The sequence below is a fragment of the Sinohyriopsis cumingii genome, chromosome 11 (assembly GCF_028554795.1).
Source record: "Sinohyriopsis cumingii isolate HCF-2022 chromosome 11, ASM2855479v2, whole genome shotgun sequence".
Lineage (NCBI taxonomy): Eukaryota > Metazoa > Mollusca > Bivalvia > Unionida > Unionidae > Sinohyriopsis > Sinohyriopsis cumingii.
Genome location: NC_142971.1, coordinates 4,001,910 through 4,020,821, shown reverse-complemented (window position 1 = coordinate 4,020,821; position 18,912 = coordinate 4,001,910). Strand labels below are relative to the sequence as shown.

At 36.2% G+C, this 18,912-nt stretch overlaps 1 protein-coding gene across 1 annotated transcript in view; it reads left to right on the top strand.

The window, feature by feature from the left end:
* Positions 1 to 18,912, top strand: part of LOC149787541 (uncharacterized) — a 591,304-nt gene that overhangs the window by 348,602 nt on the left and 223,790 nt on the right. Inside the window, exons 74-78 of the mRNA XM_089975575.1 lie at positions 344 to 579; positions 5,863 to 8,853; positions 9,274 to 9,514; positions 14,196 to 14,396; positions 17,204 to 17,768. Of these exons, the coding sequence (XP_089831701.1) occupies positions 344 to 579; positions 5,863 to 8,853; positions 9,274 to 9,514; positions 14,196 to 14,396; positions 17,204 to 17,768 (4,234 nt within the window). The remainder of the gene's footprint in view (positions 1 to 343; positions 580 to 5,862; positions 8,854 to 9,273; positions 9,515 to 14,195; positions 14,397 to 17,203; positions 17,769 to 18,912) is intronic.

Sequence of the window (18,912 nt, the reverse complement as noted above, 5' to 3'; positions counted from 1 at the left end):
TTTACTGTATTGAAAACATGTTCAGAGATAGCTGAGTATAATTATTATTTTACAAAGACAGAAACAGGACCCCTCTCTGAAGATTATGAAACCTGTCTCATAGAAGATATCAGTCTATTACATGTTACTTTCTCATAAAGAACTTTACTAAACTCAGTTGATTATTTTCACTTATAAATTTAACCTGTATGTAAAGGACACTTGTCCATAAAGAAAATCATTTACATGTTGAGGTTCCTGTAGCATTCCTTCAAGATAATCTTCACTGTGTATTAAAAATGTGTGAGTGCAAAGTATGTAATGTGTAGTGTTTCATGTTTAACACATAGTGTTTCAATCATAGCTATGATTTTACTGGAACCTTGACTGCATATGGTGGAGGTAACGATGACAATCTACACACAGTGAAGGCAGGCCCTGGCACCGTCTACATTCAGAAAGGAGCTGATGTGCTCAGTATCCCAGAGCAGCATTTGATTATTACAGGGGACACAACTGATCCTGTACAGAAACAGACCAGGACACAAATCTCTGGCACAGCAAGAAAGGACTTTCAGTATGACTTCCTCACGCTAAAAGGTAATACCATAATTTTGCCATTATTACTATATGCCTCGCCTTTTCAGAATGTTAATATTATTTTTTAAACATATTTTTCTGATGATGCCTATTACTTAACAGGCACAAAACATTACAAATTGGCTTACTTAACATGTCTTCAAAGAAACACTTCGATAATTCATGTATGGTGATGTATGTACATCAGCTTAACCTAGTTCCATGTTATAACTTACATCTGTTAGATTAAAAAGTATGCATTTTGTATGGAATATTCATTAAAGTTACAGGACAGGATGGGGCTTCAGCTCAGACAGCTCAACTGATAGAGAACCCAGCAAATGTTAAGGAGTTTTCTCCTTGCTTGATGCTGCAAGCGGAATTCCACATTTGCACTTGTGAAAGAGTTTTCCATGTAGGAATAAATGAAATGTCCTGATTTGGCTTTGAAAAATGCAAGAAAATATACAGCAGGTGTGTCTGGGTAGCGTTAGGTTGGTCTATGTTCAAACAAATTTTTCTCTCTTATTTAAAACAGAGCATGATATATGAGGAAAATCCAGAAAATCATCAGACCAGTTGAAACAAAATCTTATTGGGTAAAATTTTGTTTTAAAGTCAAAATCAACGTTGGATTTACTGGAAATATTTCAATACATGCAAGATTTCTTACAGTCTGATTGAAATACAGTATCAACCTATGTACATGAAGTCAATAAAGTCAGGTCCAAATTTATTTTGAAAGAACAGATGACTTAAATTTTGCAGTAGTATATCCAGTTTTTATTTGAATTTTCTTTCTTCACTGTCATAAATTGAAGATCGTAGATCACATTGCTTTAAATGTGCAACACTTGCTAATCATGTGACCATAAAAGCTATAACATCCCATTACAACTGATGTACGGTATTGTATCACACACAAATTTACCATGACCACTCCAGCTTCAGACTGGTATTCCCTATCAACAACCCTTGCTGTTGTTGTTGTTGTTGTTCTAGGGTTTAACGCCATTTTTCAGCACAAGATAGGCTATACATGGCGGCCAGTATAACTGGTGGAGGAAGAACCCTAGCAAATCCAGGGAAGAACCACCGACCCACGAGAAGCTACTGGCAGACTTTCCCACGTACCCATGTTAGCCAAGCATTGGACTCGAACCCATGCAGCCAGAGGTGAGATGGCAGTGATCCGGAACGGTGAGTGCTTTAGACCATTCGGCCACTCAGGGCCCCTCAACAACCCTTGCCATTTTGTTGTCATAACATTGCTTCACCAACTGCAGAAGTTTTAAGCTAAATAGAAATTGGTCTTGGCTGGTGCACATGCAGCCATTGTGGTGTATAGTTATCATGTTAGCCCACATGCAGCCACTGTGGTGTATAGTCATCATGCTAGCCCACATGCAACCACTGTCATGTATGGTCATCATGTTAGCCCACATGCAGCTACTGTCGTGTATAGTCATCATGTAAGCCCACATGCAGCCACCGTGGTGTATAGTCATCATGTAAGCCCACATGCAGCCACTGTGGTGTATAGTCATCATGTTAGCCCACATGCAGCCATTGTGGTGTATAGTTATCATGTTAGCCCACATGCAGCCACTGTGTTGTATAGTCATCATGCTAGCCCACATGCAACCACTGACGTGTATAGTCATCATGTAAGCCCACATGCAGCCACTGTGGTGTATAGTCATCATGTAAGCCCACATGCAGCCACCGTGGTGTATAGTCATCATGTTAGCCCACATGCAGCCACTGTGGTGTATAGTTATCATGTTAGCCCACATGCAGCCATTGTGGTGTATAGTTATCATGTTAGCCCACATGCAGCCACTGTGTTGTATAGTCATCATGCTAGCCCGCATGCAACCACTGACGTGTATAGTCATCATGTAAGCCCACATGCAGCCACTGTGGTGTATAGTCATCATGTAAGCCCACATGCAGCCACTGTGGTGCATATGTATCATGTTAGCCCACATGCAGCCACTGTGGTGCATAGGTATCATGTAAGCCCACATGCAGCCACTGTGGTGTATAGTCATCATGTAAGCCCACATGTAGCCACTGTGGTGTATAGTCATCATGTTAGCCCACATGCAGCCACTGTGGTGCATATGTATCATGTTAGCCCACATGCAGCGACTGTGATGTATAGTCATCATGTAAGCCCACATGCAGCCACTGTGATGTATAGTCATCATGTAAGCCCACATGCAGCCACTGTGGTGTATAGTCATCATGTAAACAGACATGCAGCCACTGTGGTGTATAGGTATCATGTTAGCCCAGATGCAGCCTCTGTGATGTATAGGTATCATGTTAGCCAGATGCAGCCACTGTGGTGTATAGGTATCATGTTAGCCCAGATGCAGCCTCTGTGATGTATAGGTATCATGTTAGCCAGATGCAGCCACTGTGGTGTATAGGTATCATGTTAGCCCAGATGCAGCCTCTGTGATGTATAGGTATCATGTTAGCCAGATGCAGCCACTGTGGTGTATAGTCATCATGTAAGCAGACATGCAGCCACTGTGGTGTATAGGTATCATGTTAGCCCACATGCAGCCTCTGTGGTGTATAGGTATCATGTTAGCCCAGATGCAGCCACTGTGGTGTCTAGGTATCATGTTAGCCCAGATGCAGCCACTGTGGTGTACAGGTATCATGTTAGCCCAGATGCAGCCTCTGTGGTGTATAGGTATCATGTTTGCCTGCTAATCACAAACACGTATTAGAACAGCAGTTTGAGGTTACCATCAAATGTTCTTTTTTTTAATTCATAAAAATGTTTCCTTTTAACTTTTTTAACTTTGAATATAGATATATATATTTTTAATCTTAAAATGTATGTGTGTGTGTTTTATGTGTGTCTGTTGGATTTGAATATAGATATAGATAGATATATATATATATATATATATATATATATATATATATATATATATATATATATATATATATATATTTAATCTTAAAATGTATGTGTGTGTGTTTTATGTGTGCCTGTTGGATTTGAATATAGATATATAGATATTTTTTTATCTTAAAATGTATGTGTTTGTGTTTTATGTGTGCCTATTGGATTTGAATATATATATATATATATATATATATATATATATATATATATATATATATATATATATATATATTTAATCTTAAAATGTATGTGTGTGTGTTTTATGTGTGCCTGTTGGATTTGAATATATATATATATATATATATATATATATATATATATATATATATATATATATTTTTAATCTTAATATGTATGTGTGTGTGTTTTATGTGTGCCTGTTGGATTTGAATATAGATATATATATTTTTAATTTTAAAATGTATGTGTGTGTTTTATGTGTGCCTGTTGGATTTGAATATAGATATATATATATATTTAATCTTAAAATGTATGTGTGTGTGTTTTATGTGTGCCTGTTGGATTTGAATATAGATATATATATATTTTTAATCTTAAAATGTATGAGTGTGTGTTTTATGTGTGCCTGTTGGATTTGAATATAGATACATGTATATATATTTTTAATCTTAAAATGTATGTGTGTGTGTTTTATATGTGCCTGTTGGATTTGAATATAGATATATATATTTTTTATCTTAAAAATGAGTGTGTGTTTTATGTGTGCCTGTGGATCTTCAGAATCAGGCAATCATGGTCAGCTGTAGCTGGTCCATTTTGTGAAATCGAATTACAAATGAATAGATCGATTGCTGGTCTCAGATATAGTACAAAAATATCTGTATCTTGAGTAACCAGTTTCTTTAAACAAGTCCTGAAGTCCCTGGACTCATGTCTTTGTGTGAAAAATATTGTTGAAATTTGTCATACCTGGAAGTTTATTGATTTCCTTAATGTATTAGTTTAAAATAACATCATTAAGAGTGTGTATGTCTTTTCAAGGTTTAGTTCAATGTTGACAGGCTTATTTACCATGTCATTTTGAAATTCTGTTTATTTGAAGTTTGGCAATAAAAACCACATGATACAAAGAGAAATTGCTATGCAGCATTTCTATGCATTCATAATAGACTATTCTTAATTTCCAGTTCATTTAATATAAAGTAGGACAGTTGGTGAAATAAATGTATAAATATGGCATGGATTTCTCCAGAGATAAAATCTAGTGATGTATCATGATTATTCTGATCACTAGATATACAGGAACTTAAGGAATAAATACCCTAAATTTTAAAAGTTTGTTAATGGGATCGTAATGAGTTCTGTTATGGTTACATCATAGTGATGACATTGATGATAAAATCATGGTGGGGATGGAGCAGTACACACTAAAACAAATGCAGTTTTACTGTTGTTTCTATTTTTCTTCATTTCCTGCATTCCATAGACTGATTTGATATAAAATAACAACCCAGTATTTATTCACTCATTGTCTTGAAAATGAATTTATCAGAACATATCCTTGGTCAATGAAGCAAAAAACCCATGTTATACATATTGCACAGTTGTCTCTCATACACAGTATGCTACACAGCGATTGTAAGTTCTCTGTTAAAATTAATATAAAATTGTTACATTTTAGGATCAGTCATCAATATATGGTAATTTGTTTAATCAAATTGTTAATAAAAGGAAGTAAACTTTTCTCCAAATCATATGTACACAAAACAGCTTTGTGGTCAAAAATGGCTCTTATCCTACATTTTCCTTTGCATATGTTGATCTTTTGACACTTTACATACTTTCTATCACTTTGATGGCCTAGTGGTTAGAGCGTCCGCCTTGGATGTGGGAGGTCATGGGTTAAACCCTCCCCCTGAGTCATACTAAAGACTTATAAAAATGGTACTAACAGCTGCCTCACTAGTTACTCAGCATTGAGAGGTTAGTGTTGGGACTGGTCAGCCTGGTGTCAGGATAATGTGACTGGGTGGAACATCATGCTACATATCTGCGGCATGATGCCTCCGTGCTAGACATCACTATAAACTGCCACATTGCAGACATTGTAGCAATATGACTGATTTTTTTTAAAGCTACCTTATCAATCCAAATCACACACACACACATGCACACACACACACACACACACACACACACACACACACACACACACACACACACACTTCCTTTCTATATGTAATGAAAATACTTATCAGATTTTTGTGAAAAATCATACACACGAATTCCTTTAGAGATCACATAAGATAGCAGAAAGTCTTTCCCATTTGATTACATTTGTTCTATTCTTTTTTTGTTTTTTTGTATTGATTACTATATCATTTTCTCACTTTCTCTCCATCCTGTTCCAGGTTATGCACATACTGAAGTGCAGGGCTTGACAACAATCTTTATTTTGGCTAAGATACATGGAGATAAAACTGCCTGGTTGTACATGAGGGATAAACAGATCCTCCAAGCTGGATTTACAGAGGGCGTTCAGAACCATTTTGTTACCAATATCAATATTAAAGTAGATGCTGAAGCGACTTTACATGTCCCACTGGACCTTACTGTTGGAGGTACTACTTTGGATCTCAGTGGTCAAGTTACATTCAATAAACTAATTGTGGAGGACCAAGGGATTGTTCTGCAACATCCATCATCATTTACAGCTTCTTATGCTCAGGGCAGGTATACTGCAACAAGTCTGCCTGGAACATATGCCCTGAATTACATCAGTCTCAAGCATGGATCAGCATTTAGACCAAAGAATGGCCTTCAGTTGCAAGTGGGTATGATGGAGATAAAGAGATATGTAAAACTGTATGCTGAGTTTATGGAGATCACTGCTGGGACTTTGGTTTTGGAAAGGGGAGCCCAGTTAAATGTTGTTGGAAAGGGAAATCCAGCAGATGTTCCAGCTTCAGCTCATGGACAGGGAAAGAATGGTGGTTCTCATGCCAGTTCTGGTGGAATAGGGGATGGAAAAAACCTGAGCTCAGCATCTGAACCATATGGAACAATTTACAAACCCATAACACCAGGAGCCCCTGGAGGCAATGGAGGAAATGGAGGAGGGTATAGCTTTATCAGGGTTGATGAGTTGCTACTTGATGGAATTATTGATGCTAGTGGAGCCACATCCTCCACTGGTGGTGGTGGAAGTGGTGGCAGTATCTATGTCATCTGTGAAGATATCCTTAAAGGTCTGGGTCTGATGGCAGCCAATGGAGGTGATGCATCCAGCCATGATGCAGGAGGAGGTAGTGGAGGACATATTGCAGTAGAAATGAAGGAAGATTTCTACCAAGGAAAATACAGTGCTTCAGGAGGAGTTTCAGATGCAACCTATGGCAAAGGAGGACCGGGGTCCATCTACCTCAAACGAATGTTGTCAACAGGAATATCAGACAAGCTTATCATTGACAACAAAAATGGACAAAAGACATTTTATGCAACATTGAACGAAACTTCAACAATGTTGAAATTTGATGAGGTAGATATATACAACTATGCCAAGCTCCAGGTAGTGAAGGATGGTGTGAGAAGAGATCTCAACATAAGAAGGGTAAATGGAGATGGAACTGGATTACTTAGAATGCAGACAAATCAGATAGGGACTCTGGAACGCATTGAATTTGGGGCTTCAACAAAATCAAAGTTGGAAATAAATCTTGAACTTCATGATGGAGGTGAGTTCATCTTGTCTGAGACAACTACAATTTTAGGAAAGGCAGATGTGGCCCTGGATCTGGATGGAATCATGCGTGGGGTCATTAATCTGATCCTTGGACCTAACAGATTCATGAGAATGGGTAGAAATGCTGGCATTGTTCCAATTAAACAAACATCTCTGAGCTCCCAAGCTAGAGTGACATTTGGGTTGTTACAGTTGGATCCAGGAAGTTCTCTGGAGTATGACCCAGATACAGGAGCCGATATGCTTGTTGGAACACTTAATATTAAATTTGCCTCTAAAATTACAGCAGATTATTTCAATATTTCATGCTCAAAAATGGACATAGAATTGGAGGCTAAATTGAGTGCTGCCAGTACAGACAGAGCTAAGTCTAACATAGCTGATATATCCATTGGGTCTGGCAAGATAATATCTTTAAACACAGGTGGTGCAGGTCATGGAGGGGTGGGAGGAGGTAACAAGGATGTTGCAGGATTATCCTATGGTTCATTGTATAAACCTACATATCCTGGAAGTAGAACTGGAATGCTTGGAGGGAAAGGAGGAGGGAAAATATTTATCAAAGTCGGAGACAATATCTTCAATGATGGTGAGATCTCTGTCAATGGCAGTACCTCAGCTAATGGTGGAGGTAGTGGTGGAAGCATCTACATTGAAACATACACAGTTGATGGTTTTGGAAGATTCTCAAGTGTAGGTGGATCTGGTACTGGTACCAGTGGAGGTGGCTCAGCAGGGAGGGTGGCCATCTACTCCAGAGTAAAGAATGGATTTGAAGGTGATTACCTTGTATTTGGAGGAAATGGAGCCTCAGATATCCTGGCAGGAGGTGGTGGGACTGTCTACCTGGAGGACATCAGGAATAATGTACCATATCAACGCTTGCTCTTGGACAACATGAATCGTCCTGTTGACAAGTATGCCACAATTGATGAAGATGGCATGTACGAACACAATTTTCATGAGGTCCATGTCATGAACAAGGCATCTCTTCACATGTCAGGCAACGGTCTATCAGTGAAAATGAATATTAGGAAACTCTTTGGAGATGGATCAGGTTTAATTCATCTCCATTCCAATCAGGTTCTTATAGCTGAGTACAAGGAGGCAAGTCGCAATGCATTCATATCTGGGGTAAACTTTGCTCTGGATGAAGGTTCAGAGATAATTCTCCCATCTATTACATACATCTATGGAGATGGAGTCCAGCTCAATGACTATACTGAAAAGAGGTCTATAAATTTGCATGGTAGATTTACTGGAGTGTTGTACTTGGTGATTGGATACGAGTCTCAATTCTTTCTAGGACCAAAGTCTCACACAGCAGTGTTGGGAAATGGCACGTACTCACATCTAGATTCAGAGGGAGAAATAAGTTTTGGTTCTGTTGACCTGCGGAGTTTGTCATCACTTAAGGCTGCTCCAGATATGACCCTGAAGATCACAGCAGCCAGAATTGACAGTCGCTACAAGTCTGTTCTCTCTGCTGAGAGTATCAGTCTCCAAGCCAGTGTTTTCAACATTGAGGCTGGATCCAAAATGACAACATCTGCTGTGGACAGACCAGGAGACACATTAGACTCCTCACTGGGACAGGGGAGTTCAGAAAGCACAGCCTATAAGACAGCTACAGGGGCAGGCCATGCTACTACTGGTGGAGGTATGTATAGAGCTTGCATGTAAGTATATTTTTCTACCCCTTTCATGATTAAAACATTTATTTTTTTGTCTCCATCATCATATTACAGGAACTGCAATGTTAATGTGGTTAAAAGTTAGAGAAAATGAAAATTATTCTTCCTTTTGTCCTGAAAGACACTGCCTTAAGTATTTAGCCTTTCTTGTCTCTTGTCTGTAAATCTGACATAACATTATGTTGATGCCGATTTATATTGATTATTTTTTCAGCTTAGTTCCAACATGTACTAGTAGAGCAGAGCAAACTTGATTGCAGTGATATCCTAGGATCTAAAAGATTTATTGTAGGTCACAGATACAGAGTATCTGGATTTATAAAGTTTGGACTCAAGTTTAAATGCAATTCTTAAGATTAGTATGCAGAGAATTTTTTTTTCTTCAGGAAACTTTGATAGCAATTACACTGCCCACCCTCTAAATGGAAGATATTATGGCAGCCTTTACCAACCAAAGGAACGTGGTAGTGCTGGGGGTCAAAGCCACCATGGTGCCAGTGGGAAAGGTGGTGGTGTAATTGACCTCTCAATTGGATCGCACTTACTTGTGGATGGAACACTCACAGTGGATGCATCTCCTGGTGGATTGTATGCTGGTGGTGGCAGTGGTGGCTCTATCTACATCAGGTATTGTGGCAATTTTTTTTCCAATGAAAGGAACATTCTAACTTCCTGATTGGTCCTCATGCTGCCCAATCAGGTTGCCCCCAGCTACATACAGTGCAAGTGCAGGCAGAGGACTTGATCTTTTTATTAGGCCATGTAAAAGTGCCTTACTTTACTGAGTTCATAATAGTGAATCAAGCATTGTAGTCCTTTCATGCTTGAGATAAGTACCACTGTTGTATAATAATAAAGACTTTATTTAGAGAAGGTAACTCAGTTAGTTACAGAACTAATCTACCTTGACACCATCTATCAGTTATGTACAATATATACAGTATATACAACATGATGTGAAGAGTCTGGCTTGACACTAAATAATTAAGTAATTTTAAAGTTCAAAGTCTCAAGCCTGGAACACATGCACAGGCATCAGTGAAAACATAAACATATATAAAACATAAAATATAATCCTGCATTGAAAAATTCAGCTATGAAAATGATGTAAAATTACAGAAAAGCAGGCGGTATTTTTTGTACTAGAACAATTTCAATTTTCTCAAGATTTTATCCATTTAAGACATCGATTATGAAAAGAAGATATGCTAGGAGTATGCCTTATGTCACTGGGAATGATGTTCCATACCAGTGGACCAGTATACTGAAAACATTTTTTTTAAACAATTCCTTCTTTGGCCTTGGTATAATGTAATTTTTACTTCTTATGGGCCTTAAATTTGGAGTCCCATCAGCATCTCTTTGGTGAAAGATATTGCTTAGATAGACAGGAATGTCTTTTCTGGATACTTTATACATCAATTTGGCCTTTCTAAGAAATATTCTTTCATGTATTGTTAAAACCTTTATATTATTCATTGCATCCTGAAAATTGTCTATACTTTGATCTAGAATTAAATGGCAAGCCCTCTTTTGGAGTCTCAAAAGTGTTGTTATGTTTGAATTAGAGGTATTACCCCAAATTACATTACAGTAGTCCAGATATGGCTGAATATAACTTTTATAAAAGATGACCCTATACTGAAGAGGAATGTATGTTTTGATTTTCCTCAGTAGCCCAAGATAAGAATTAACCTTTTTTGAAATGTGTTTAATGTGAATAGACCAAGTAAGATTGTTATCCTTGAATGTACCAAGAATTCTATCTTGAGAGGTCATATTGAGGCTCACGTTGTCAAGGGATCGCCAGTTATTATGTACTTTTGAGAGAGTGACGTATGTAAGGTGAAGCTGTTTGCATTTAAAACATGCACAGTGGAGAGAATGGTGGCATACCTCTGTGCTACATTAATGTAATGTGGATGATATTTCTTTGGATATTGTACTTTTGGAAATTGTACATGATTTAAACACACTGCTAACTAAAATGAATGCTCCCTTGTGCTAAAAAGTCAGCCTGAATTAGTCTAAAGTACACTATCCATTGCAGCTATTAAAATAGGAAAAATTAATTTTGCCACACTAGACAATACCAGCTTCTGAAAGTGCAATGAATGAATTACCTAATATGTAAAATGTAAAAAAAATTATTAGCTCTTTTTTATACAATTTACCTCTGAAGTTTAGCAAGTGAAAATGACCAAGTGGAGCTAGCACTTTTTTGAAAGGTGCACATCTGGAGTAGGGCCAAGCTGTATACTCTATAACCCATATTACACACGTCAATCGTATACCAAATTAAAGGGAATTAAAGGTTCTTTGAATTATACCTAAGATATACAAGTTCCTTTTGAAATAGCCAGTATAATTAGTGAGGACACCCAGGGAAATTCTTTTTCATTAAAATCCTAACCCTATGCAAAATACAAAACTGTAGAGCGCCACCCAAATAGAACCTGGAGCTTGCCGCTATCTTAGCCTTACTTGTTTTTGTTGTGTTGTAACTAGTAGGGCTTTCGTTTTTTCTGTATTTATGATCATACTGTTTTCCTTGCACCATACTTGAAGTCTGTTGAGAGCATCTTGTAAGTTATTTTCAAGTACTGTTTTGGTTTTACCAATCTCAGACAGTGTAGTATCATTTGCATAGAGGTCATTGGAAGAAATTGAAGTTCCAATCTTAAGAGGTAAATTGTTGATAAATAGAATGAATAACAGAGGTCCAAGGATAGAGCCTTCTGGTACTCCACAATTAATATTTTTACTTTCAGAAAGTTGACCATTTAAAGATACCTTTTGCACTCTATCGGTTAAGTAAGAAGTAAACCAGTTTAGGAAGTTTTCACTGCATTGATAGATTTTTAGTTTTTTAAGCAAAATATCATGGTCTTCAGGATTAAAATCTTTACAAAAATCAACCATAATAGTGCCTACCATTTATCCTTGATCTAATGCTTTCAGGCATTTATCAATCAAAGATACAAGTGCAGTTTCACAGGAGTGATTCTGGCAAAAGCCAGACTGATTATCATGAATAAGATCATAAGTGTTTAAATAGTTGAGAAAAGAATCATGTACATGTTTTTCTTGTAATTTGGAGAGACAAGGAAAGATAGAGATGGGTTTGTAGTTATTTACATCATCTTTTGTTCCTGCTTTATGCAATGGTATAACCTTAGCAGTTTTCCTTGTTTGTGGAAATTTATTAGGCCTAATACATTCATTGCAAATGAAAGCCATACTCTCTACAGTTGCAGTTACAGCTACCTTTAGTAGCCTTGGTCCAATCATATCAAGTACTGTAGCTTTACAATCATCCATTTTTTAAATATATTTCAACAAATTTGGGACTCATTTTGGGAAATTCAAACTTTATATTGTTTGGTAGTTTTTTAGCACAAAAATGTTTGAGTTCCAGATGATCAGATGAAGTTCTGGGTTCTTTAAGTTTTTCAGCAACTTGAACAAACAATATAGCCACCACAGGGCTAATTTGAAGATCCTATAACTTAAGATCAGAGATGGTTTCTACACTTTGTAGTTAAAAAGAAGAACTGGTCTTGTTTTGAATTCCTGTGAATTCTTTTCAGTCCCTTTAAGGGACTGTTGTTTGAAAAAAGAAGAGATGTGTTAGATTAATAATTGCAAAGACTTAAAATATTGGAAGAGAGAGTGGTCTACATTATTAGGAATGCACTGTATGTTTTCCAAATTTTTTTGTTAGGAATGAATAATTCTTTTCATTCTTGCCTTGCCAAGATATTTGTATTGGGTAAACTAAATTGCAAATTTTGTTGACAACTTTGTGCATTTCCAGGTCTATACATCAGTACATTATGCTAAATATATATATGGATGACATGTAACGAGCTGCAGATGAATGATGATAAAACTGAGGCCATTCTGATCACAACACAAAGACTTTCTCATTCTCATCTTTTACCTCAAACAATAAATATCAGCAATGCCAACATTAAATTCACACAATCAGTACGAAACCTAGGTGTTACTCTGAACAGTACTCTCACATTGCACCAACATGTCATGAACATATGCAAGGCTGAATATCTTGAGCTGAGACGCATCAGCTCAAAACACTTGTGTGTTCATTAGTACTTTCAAGACTGGACTGTTGTAACTCAATTGTGTCTGGTTCATCTCAATATCTACTCCAGAAGCTTCAGAAAGTTCAAAAGACAGCTGCTCAGATCATACTTAGAGTACCACGATCAGAGCACACGTCCCCACTGCTCTGTACCCTACACTGGCTATCCATTCAATCCAGAATCAAACACAAAATTTGTTCTCTGTGCTACGTTTCACTGACAGACTCTAGTCCAACATACCTATCCGATCTCACCCATGTGTACACACCAGCAAGATACTTACGCTCCTCTTCTGATAATCGTATACTCATTATTCCCACTATGAAAACAAAGTCATATGGACAGTGTTCTTTTGCATACCAGGGACCAGCAATGTGGAATGAATTGCCCACTGAACTTAGACACAAAGACACAGTGATCACATTCAAGAGGGCTCTCAAAGCTCACTTATTTCAACTACAAGAACAAACTTAAAGATCTAATAATGTTTCCTACCTGAAATATTCTCAGCATGTTTTATATTTTTTAATGTTTTTCTGATTTCATGGCATTTGTTTTTGTAATAATATTATTATATGTTTTTTTATCTTATAGGTGTTATCTAATGGTGTAAAGCACTTAGAGCTTCTAAAGATTAGGCGCTAAACAAAGTCCTCATTATTATTATTATTATTATTATATATATATATATACATATGTATATATCACTGGCTTTGAAATTGGCTTGTTAGATGGGAAAATGTTGCTTTGGGTTGTTGGTATAGCTTAATTGACAGGGTATGCCACTGTGAGGCTTGACTGGTTATGGGAAATGTATGTACAAAGCAGTATCATACATCTTTGATATTGTCATTGTAATGTTTGAGCTTTTATGGCCACATTTCTTCCTACAAGTTCATGTGCCATATGTGAATCATTGATCCCCTGACCATTCTGGGAATCCAAACAGTTTGTAACTCTGTCAGTACAAATGTTGTTTTCAGATCTGCATCTTTTATGTTGCATTCAGATTATTCAATTAAAACATTGAAATATATATAGCAATTTTAGTACAAGTCATCTGGCAGCCATCTTTAATCCACCTCTTACCCAGTCAGTCTGTTGTGCAGAAGCAGGGATTTATGCATATTTAAGCTGATGTTTTTTCACAGAAAAGTTCTCTGTTACAATTTATAAATAATAACTACTATATATTGCAACAGGTCCCCTGTTTTGGAGGGCCATGGTGTTTTAAGTGCTGTAGGTGGGGATGGAGCATGTGGTGGTGCAGGAGGAAGAATTATGGTAAATCTGACTTCAGAAATCTATTTCCATGGTGATTTCAAGGCTCTTGGAGGATCTGGATCAAGTAATTTTATGATGTCATCTGGAGGACCAGGTTCAGTTTATATTCAAGATACAAGGTTAGATAAACATGTTACCTTTTACCTCGTTAATTGTTATATATCTGCTCAAAGACAAAGCTTATAATTTTATGACATTGTGCTTCCATCTGTCAATTCATCCATCTGTTACCTTTTTTGTTTTTACACAGTAATACCCTCAGTCTTTTAACATCTACTTTTACCAACTTTAGGATGGCTTGTATTTGTGCTGAGGAAGAAGCCTATTGATTTTGAGATCTGAAAGTCAAGGCCATAACGATTGAAAAAAAAAAATTATTTTGCTTAATAACATTAGTTCATTAGTTCTAAGCCATGTACCATGAGGAAAGTTTGTAGTAGGCTTGCATTTAAGGTGATAATGGGGCCTGTGGATTTCAGGTCAAAAGGTCATTTATGAAGTTCATTGTGACTTGAAGAAAAATTGGTTTTGCAAGAAATCTTTTGTTTTAGATTCAGTTTCTTAAGTAAAGTTTGTGGATTTCTTGCATTTTGGGAGAAATTTATAGATGGTCAAGGTCATGGTTAGTGTGATAGTTTCTGTAAGTTTACTTCAAGACTGCAAAAAAAGCTATCTGTCAATAACTTCAAGTCAAGCATAGATAACTATGACTGCAACATACCTAAGAGAACACAACATTTCAAAAGCAATTTTTGTAATGGCAGTAATACATTATCTGCTACTTCTGCATTGCTTTTCTTTTCTGTGACTCCTTGTCACTAGTCTGAGCTAATGATTCCCTCCTCCAGGTAGTCTGAGCTAATGATTCCCTCTTCAAGGTAGCCTGAGTTAATGATTCCCTCCTCCAGGTAGTTTGAGTTAATGATTCCCTCCTCCAGGTAGTCTGAGCTAATGATTCCCTCCTCCAGGTAGTCTGAGCTAATGATTCCCTCCTCCAGGTAGTCTGAGTTAATGATTCCCTCCTCCAAGTAGTCTGAGCTAGTAATTCCCTCCTCCAGGTAGTTTGAGGGCTAGAATTGAAAAGGATGTGATCCCTGTCTGACTCCTGCAATGTATATGTGTGCTATATCATTCATTGAAATTTGTTGTCGTTTTTGTCTTGAAATATCTTTTAGACCTATTACATACTTTTTGCTGTTGTTGATTCACATAAAAACAAGATTCCTTTTTATCAAAATCACTGGACATTTATTTCATGAAACGGCATCCACACACTAGATTAAGGTTTATGTTAAAGTTGTTTTCTTAGATTAAGCTAGGAGTTAAAATATTTTATTTTCTTGTTAAATTAATGGTGGGCTGAACAAAATGGAGGGTAGTAATTTTGCTGATGTTCTAAAACTTGACATAAACTGTTGTCATTTTTTAAGTATGCTTCAGCCTACCTTTCTCAAATCTTTATAAGTATTCACCATCAGTTGAAATGATGCTCATAGGGCATTGTCTTTGTTGTATACTTATGGCATGAAAATAACTCAAATCTGTATAAGTATTCACCATCAGTTGAAATGATGCTCACAGGGCATTGTCTTTGTTGTATACTTATATATGAGTTGTTTGTAGACAATATATGTGATATTTCAAAACTTTCCTGAATAACATCTGCAAGATAATACTGAATAAGTGCTATATTTTTGAGGCTAAAATTGAATAAGTTGTAAAGCATCTTGGAGAGAAATAATGTTTCCTCTTTAAAAAAGTAAATGTGGTAATAAGCTTTTAGAAGTAAACCAGAATTCAGTTTTCTAAACTCAGAATTATAATGTACATTCACTAGTCTGGATTAATCTCATTTTACAAATCACTGGTATGAAAGGATTTTTTTTTCAATCTTGAATTGGACTACAGTTGAACACATTATTATCAGCCCAAAGTTAAGATTTTGTTTTGAGCCCATGTAAGTAAGAAAGAGGAACACAGTTTGTGAAGGTTTTAATTATAACTTTTCATTTGCACATAACTCCATCATTGATTACCTTTGTATTTGGCATGGATGATTATAAAGCGGAGGCAATTCAATCTTTGACACTTGCCTCATTGTAAAGGTCAAGGTCATAGAAAATTTGCAATACAGTTTTGATTAAATACTTTTACTGAATTATATTTCTTGAACTTACTGATGGACTTTGCTCCTATTTGGGATGAGTCATCACAAAGCTAAGAGACTTCATTCTTTGACATGTTTGTTCATCTATGTGACCTTGGAGTCAATGTTACAGTGATAGAAAACTTACATTAACCTTTTGGTTACAGTATCTTCATTGCCTGTAATTTCTAAATTCCATGGTGGAATGGTGGATTTTGTTTATACTTGGGATGAATCATTATGAAGCTAAAATAATAAATTTTAACTTGAACATTACTCACTCTCCCATTCATCTTTGGTGGTTATAGTCATAGAAAAATTGGGTTAGGTTCTAGTTAAAGTTTCTCTTCATTTCATTATATTTTCTAAACACACTGATGGATTTTGTTCATAAATGTGATGAATATGAAGCTAAGACAATTCTTTGTGTGACATATTTACTTGACTCTTTATCTTGGTTCAAGGTCATGTTCATAGAAAATTTGTATTAAGGTTTTGCATCATGTTTTTTCATTTGCTTTTATTTCCTAATACACTTGATGAATTTTGTTCATGCTTAAGATGAACCATGAAGCTAAGAGAACTAATTCTCTGACAGGATGGCTTAACCAGTTGACCTTGGGATCAAGATCACACCAGTTGACCTTGGGATCAAGATCAAACATTTTTTGGCATGCATTGATCATAGGCTTGATGTGCAGTCCCAGACATTGTTATTTCATTTCAAACAAATGTCTGATCCCTTGTTAATTAATAATGCTTTGATGTGTAATGTTTTAGACATGGGCTGTCACACAAACAATTACTTCTAGACAACCTAGGGAGGAGCTGGAATTATTACTACACCCTTGATGAGGGGACAGACACATTATACTCCTTTGATGAAGTCTCATTGGTCAGAAGTGCCTCACTGCAGCTTAAGACTAGTGATCAACAAAAACAGAGTCTTGTGGTCCAAAAGATTCATGGTGACAAGACTGGAAGAATTCACCTAAGGGCCAACCAGACTGCTTACCTGGAGGAGTACCAGCCACAGACCAAAACTCCTATCAATTTATGGGTAGAAGATGGTGCCCAGGTCTACCTTTCTCCTCTTGTCTACATCATGGGCCTTGGAGAGATTGCCTTCAATTGGAATGGCGAGATCATTGGAGTGCGCCATCTGAGAATTGTGCCTGGAAGGAGAATCAGTATTGGCCCCATGGCCCAGACCAGCATCTACCAGAATGGTAGCTATTTGGAAGGTGTGCCAGGTTGGTTCCGCTTCTCTAGCATGGAACTTGGAGCCAATGCAGTCATTGGATTGCCTCCACCAATGTCTCTGAAACTTACTGTTGGAATATTGGTGAGTCTTACAGAATCTTTGATTCTTGAAAATAAGAGAAAAAAAAGGATCTGAATTTGTTACTTGTGTCATTTTTGTCTTAAAATGTTAGCCTATAACTGATTCTGTTTTATAATTTATTAGCTTGGATAAGCTTATATCTTTTTGGTATAATTGCATAAAGTTATGCCCTTGTATTGCATTTTCAAATATATCACAGCATATTTACTTTTAAAATTTTTGGCAGAAGTCACAGAATATTTTGGTGTTTACTTTCTATTACCTGTCTGATGTAAGCTCCTAATTAGATTTGTTTTCAATTCATTCTCCTTAGTTCTTATATTGCTTTTCTTTTCTTTTAAATAGCTATCTTTTCATGTAAGCCATTAGACAATTATCAATTCAGAAAATTCAAATCTGAATTTAAAAAATTAACTTGTCTGGGTTTTTCCCCCAGGCATTTAATACATCTACAAAGAAGATATAGTTGGTACACTTAGCATTGTCAAAAAATGCCATGCAAATACACATGTAACCACAACTACTCTGATATAAAATAAACCCAGTGTAATGTTGCTTCACTTCTGTTTTTGTCTCAGTGCTATTCAGCTGAGGAAAAAAGATGATAGTGAAATAATACTTTAAACAACAGTGAAATAATACTTTAAACAACAGTGAAATAATACTTTAAACTTCAGTGAAATAATACTTTAAACAACAGTGAAATAATACTTTAAACAACAGTGAAATAATACTTTAAACAACAGTAAAATAATTCTTTGTCTGAAAATAGATAAACCTTTGATGTACACACTTTATGGAGTGAATTTGACTTTTAATGAAATAAAACTGGGATTAATAAAGTGTTTGGGATTGTATCTATAAAATTGATATGCATGACTTTGTGGTTCAACAGTGACTCAAGATGGTCAGTTAGATAAAGTTAAAATTTTACAAAAATTCAATAAGCTCTTAAATAAAAACAAATCAAATTCAATGAATTAATGATGAACTGTACATCAAAAGAATGAATAAAATATTTGAGAGAGTAGGGATAAGTAGTAAAAGTTAAGATTATTTCAGTTGTATAGTTCAATTTCACCTTGGTTAACTGACCTTAAATTTGAAACTTGCCTTTCAAAAGTTGGGCTGTTGACAAACAATT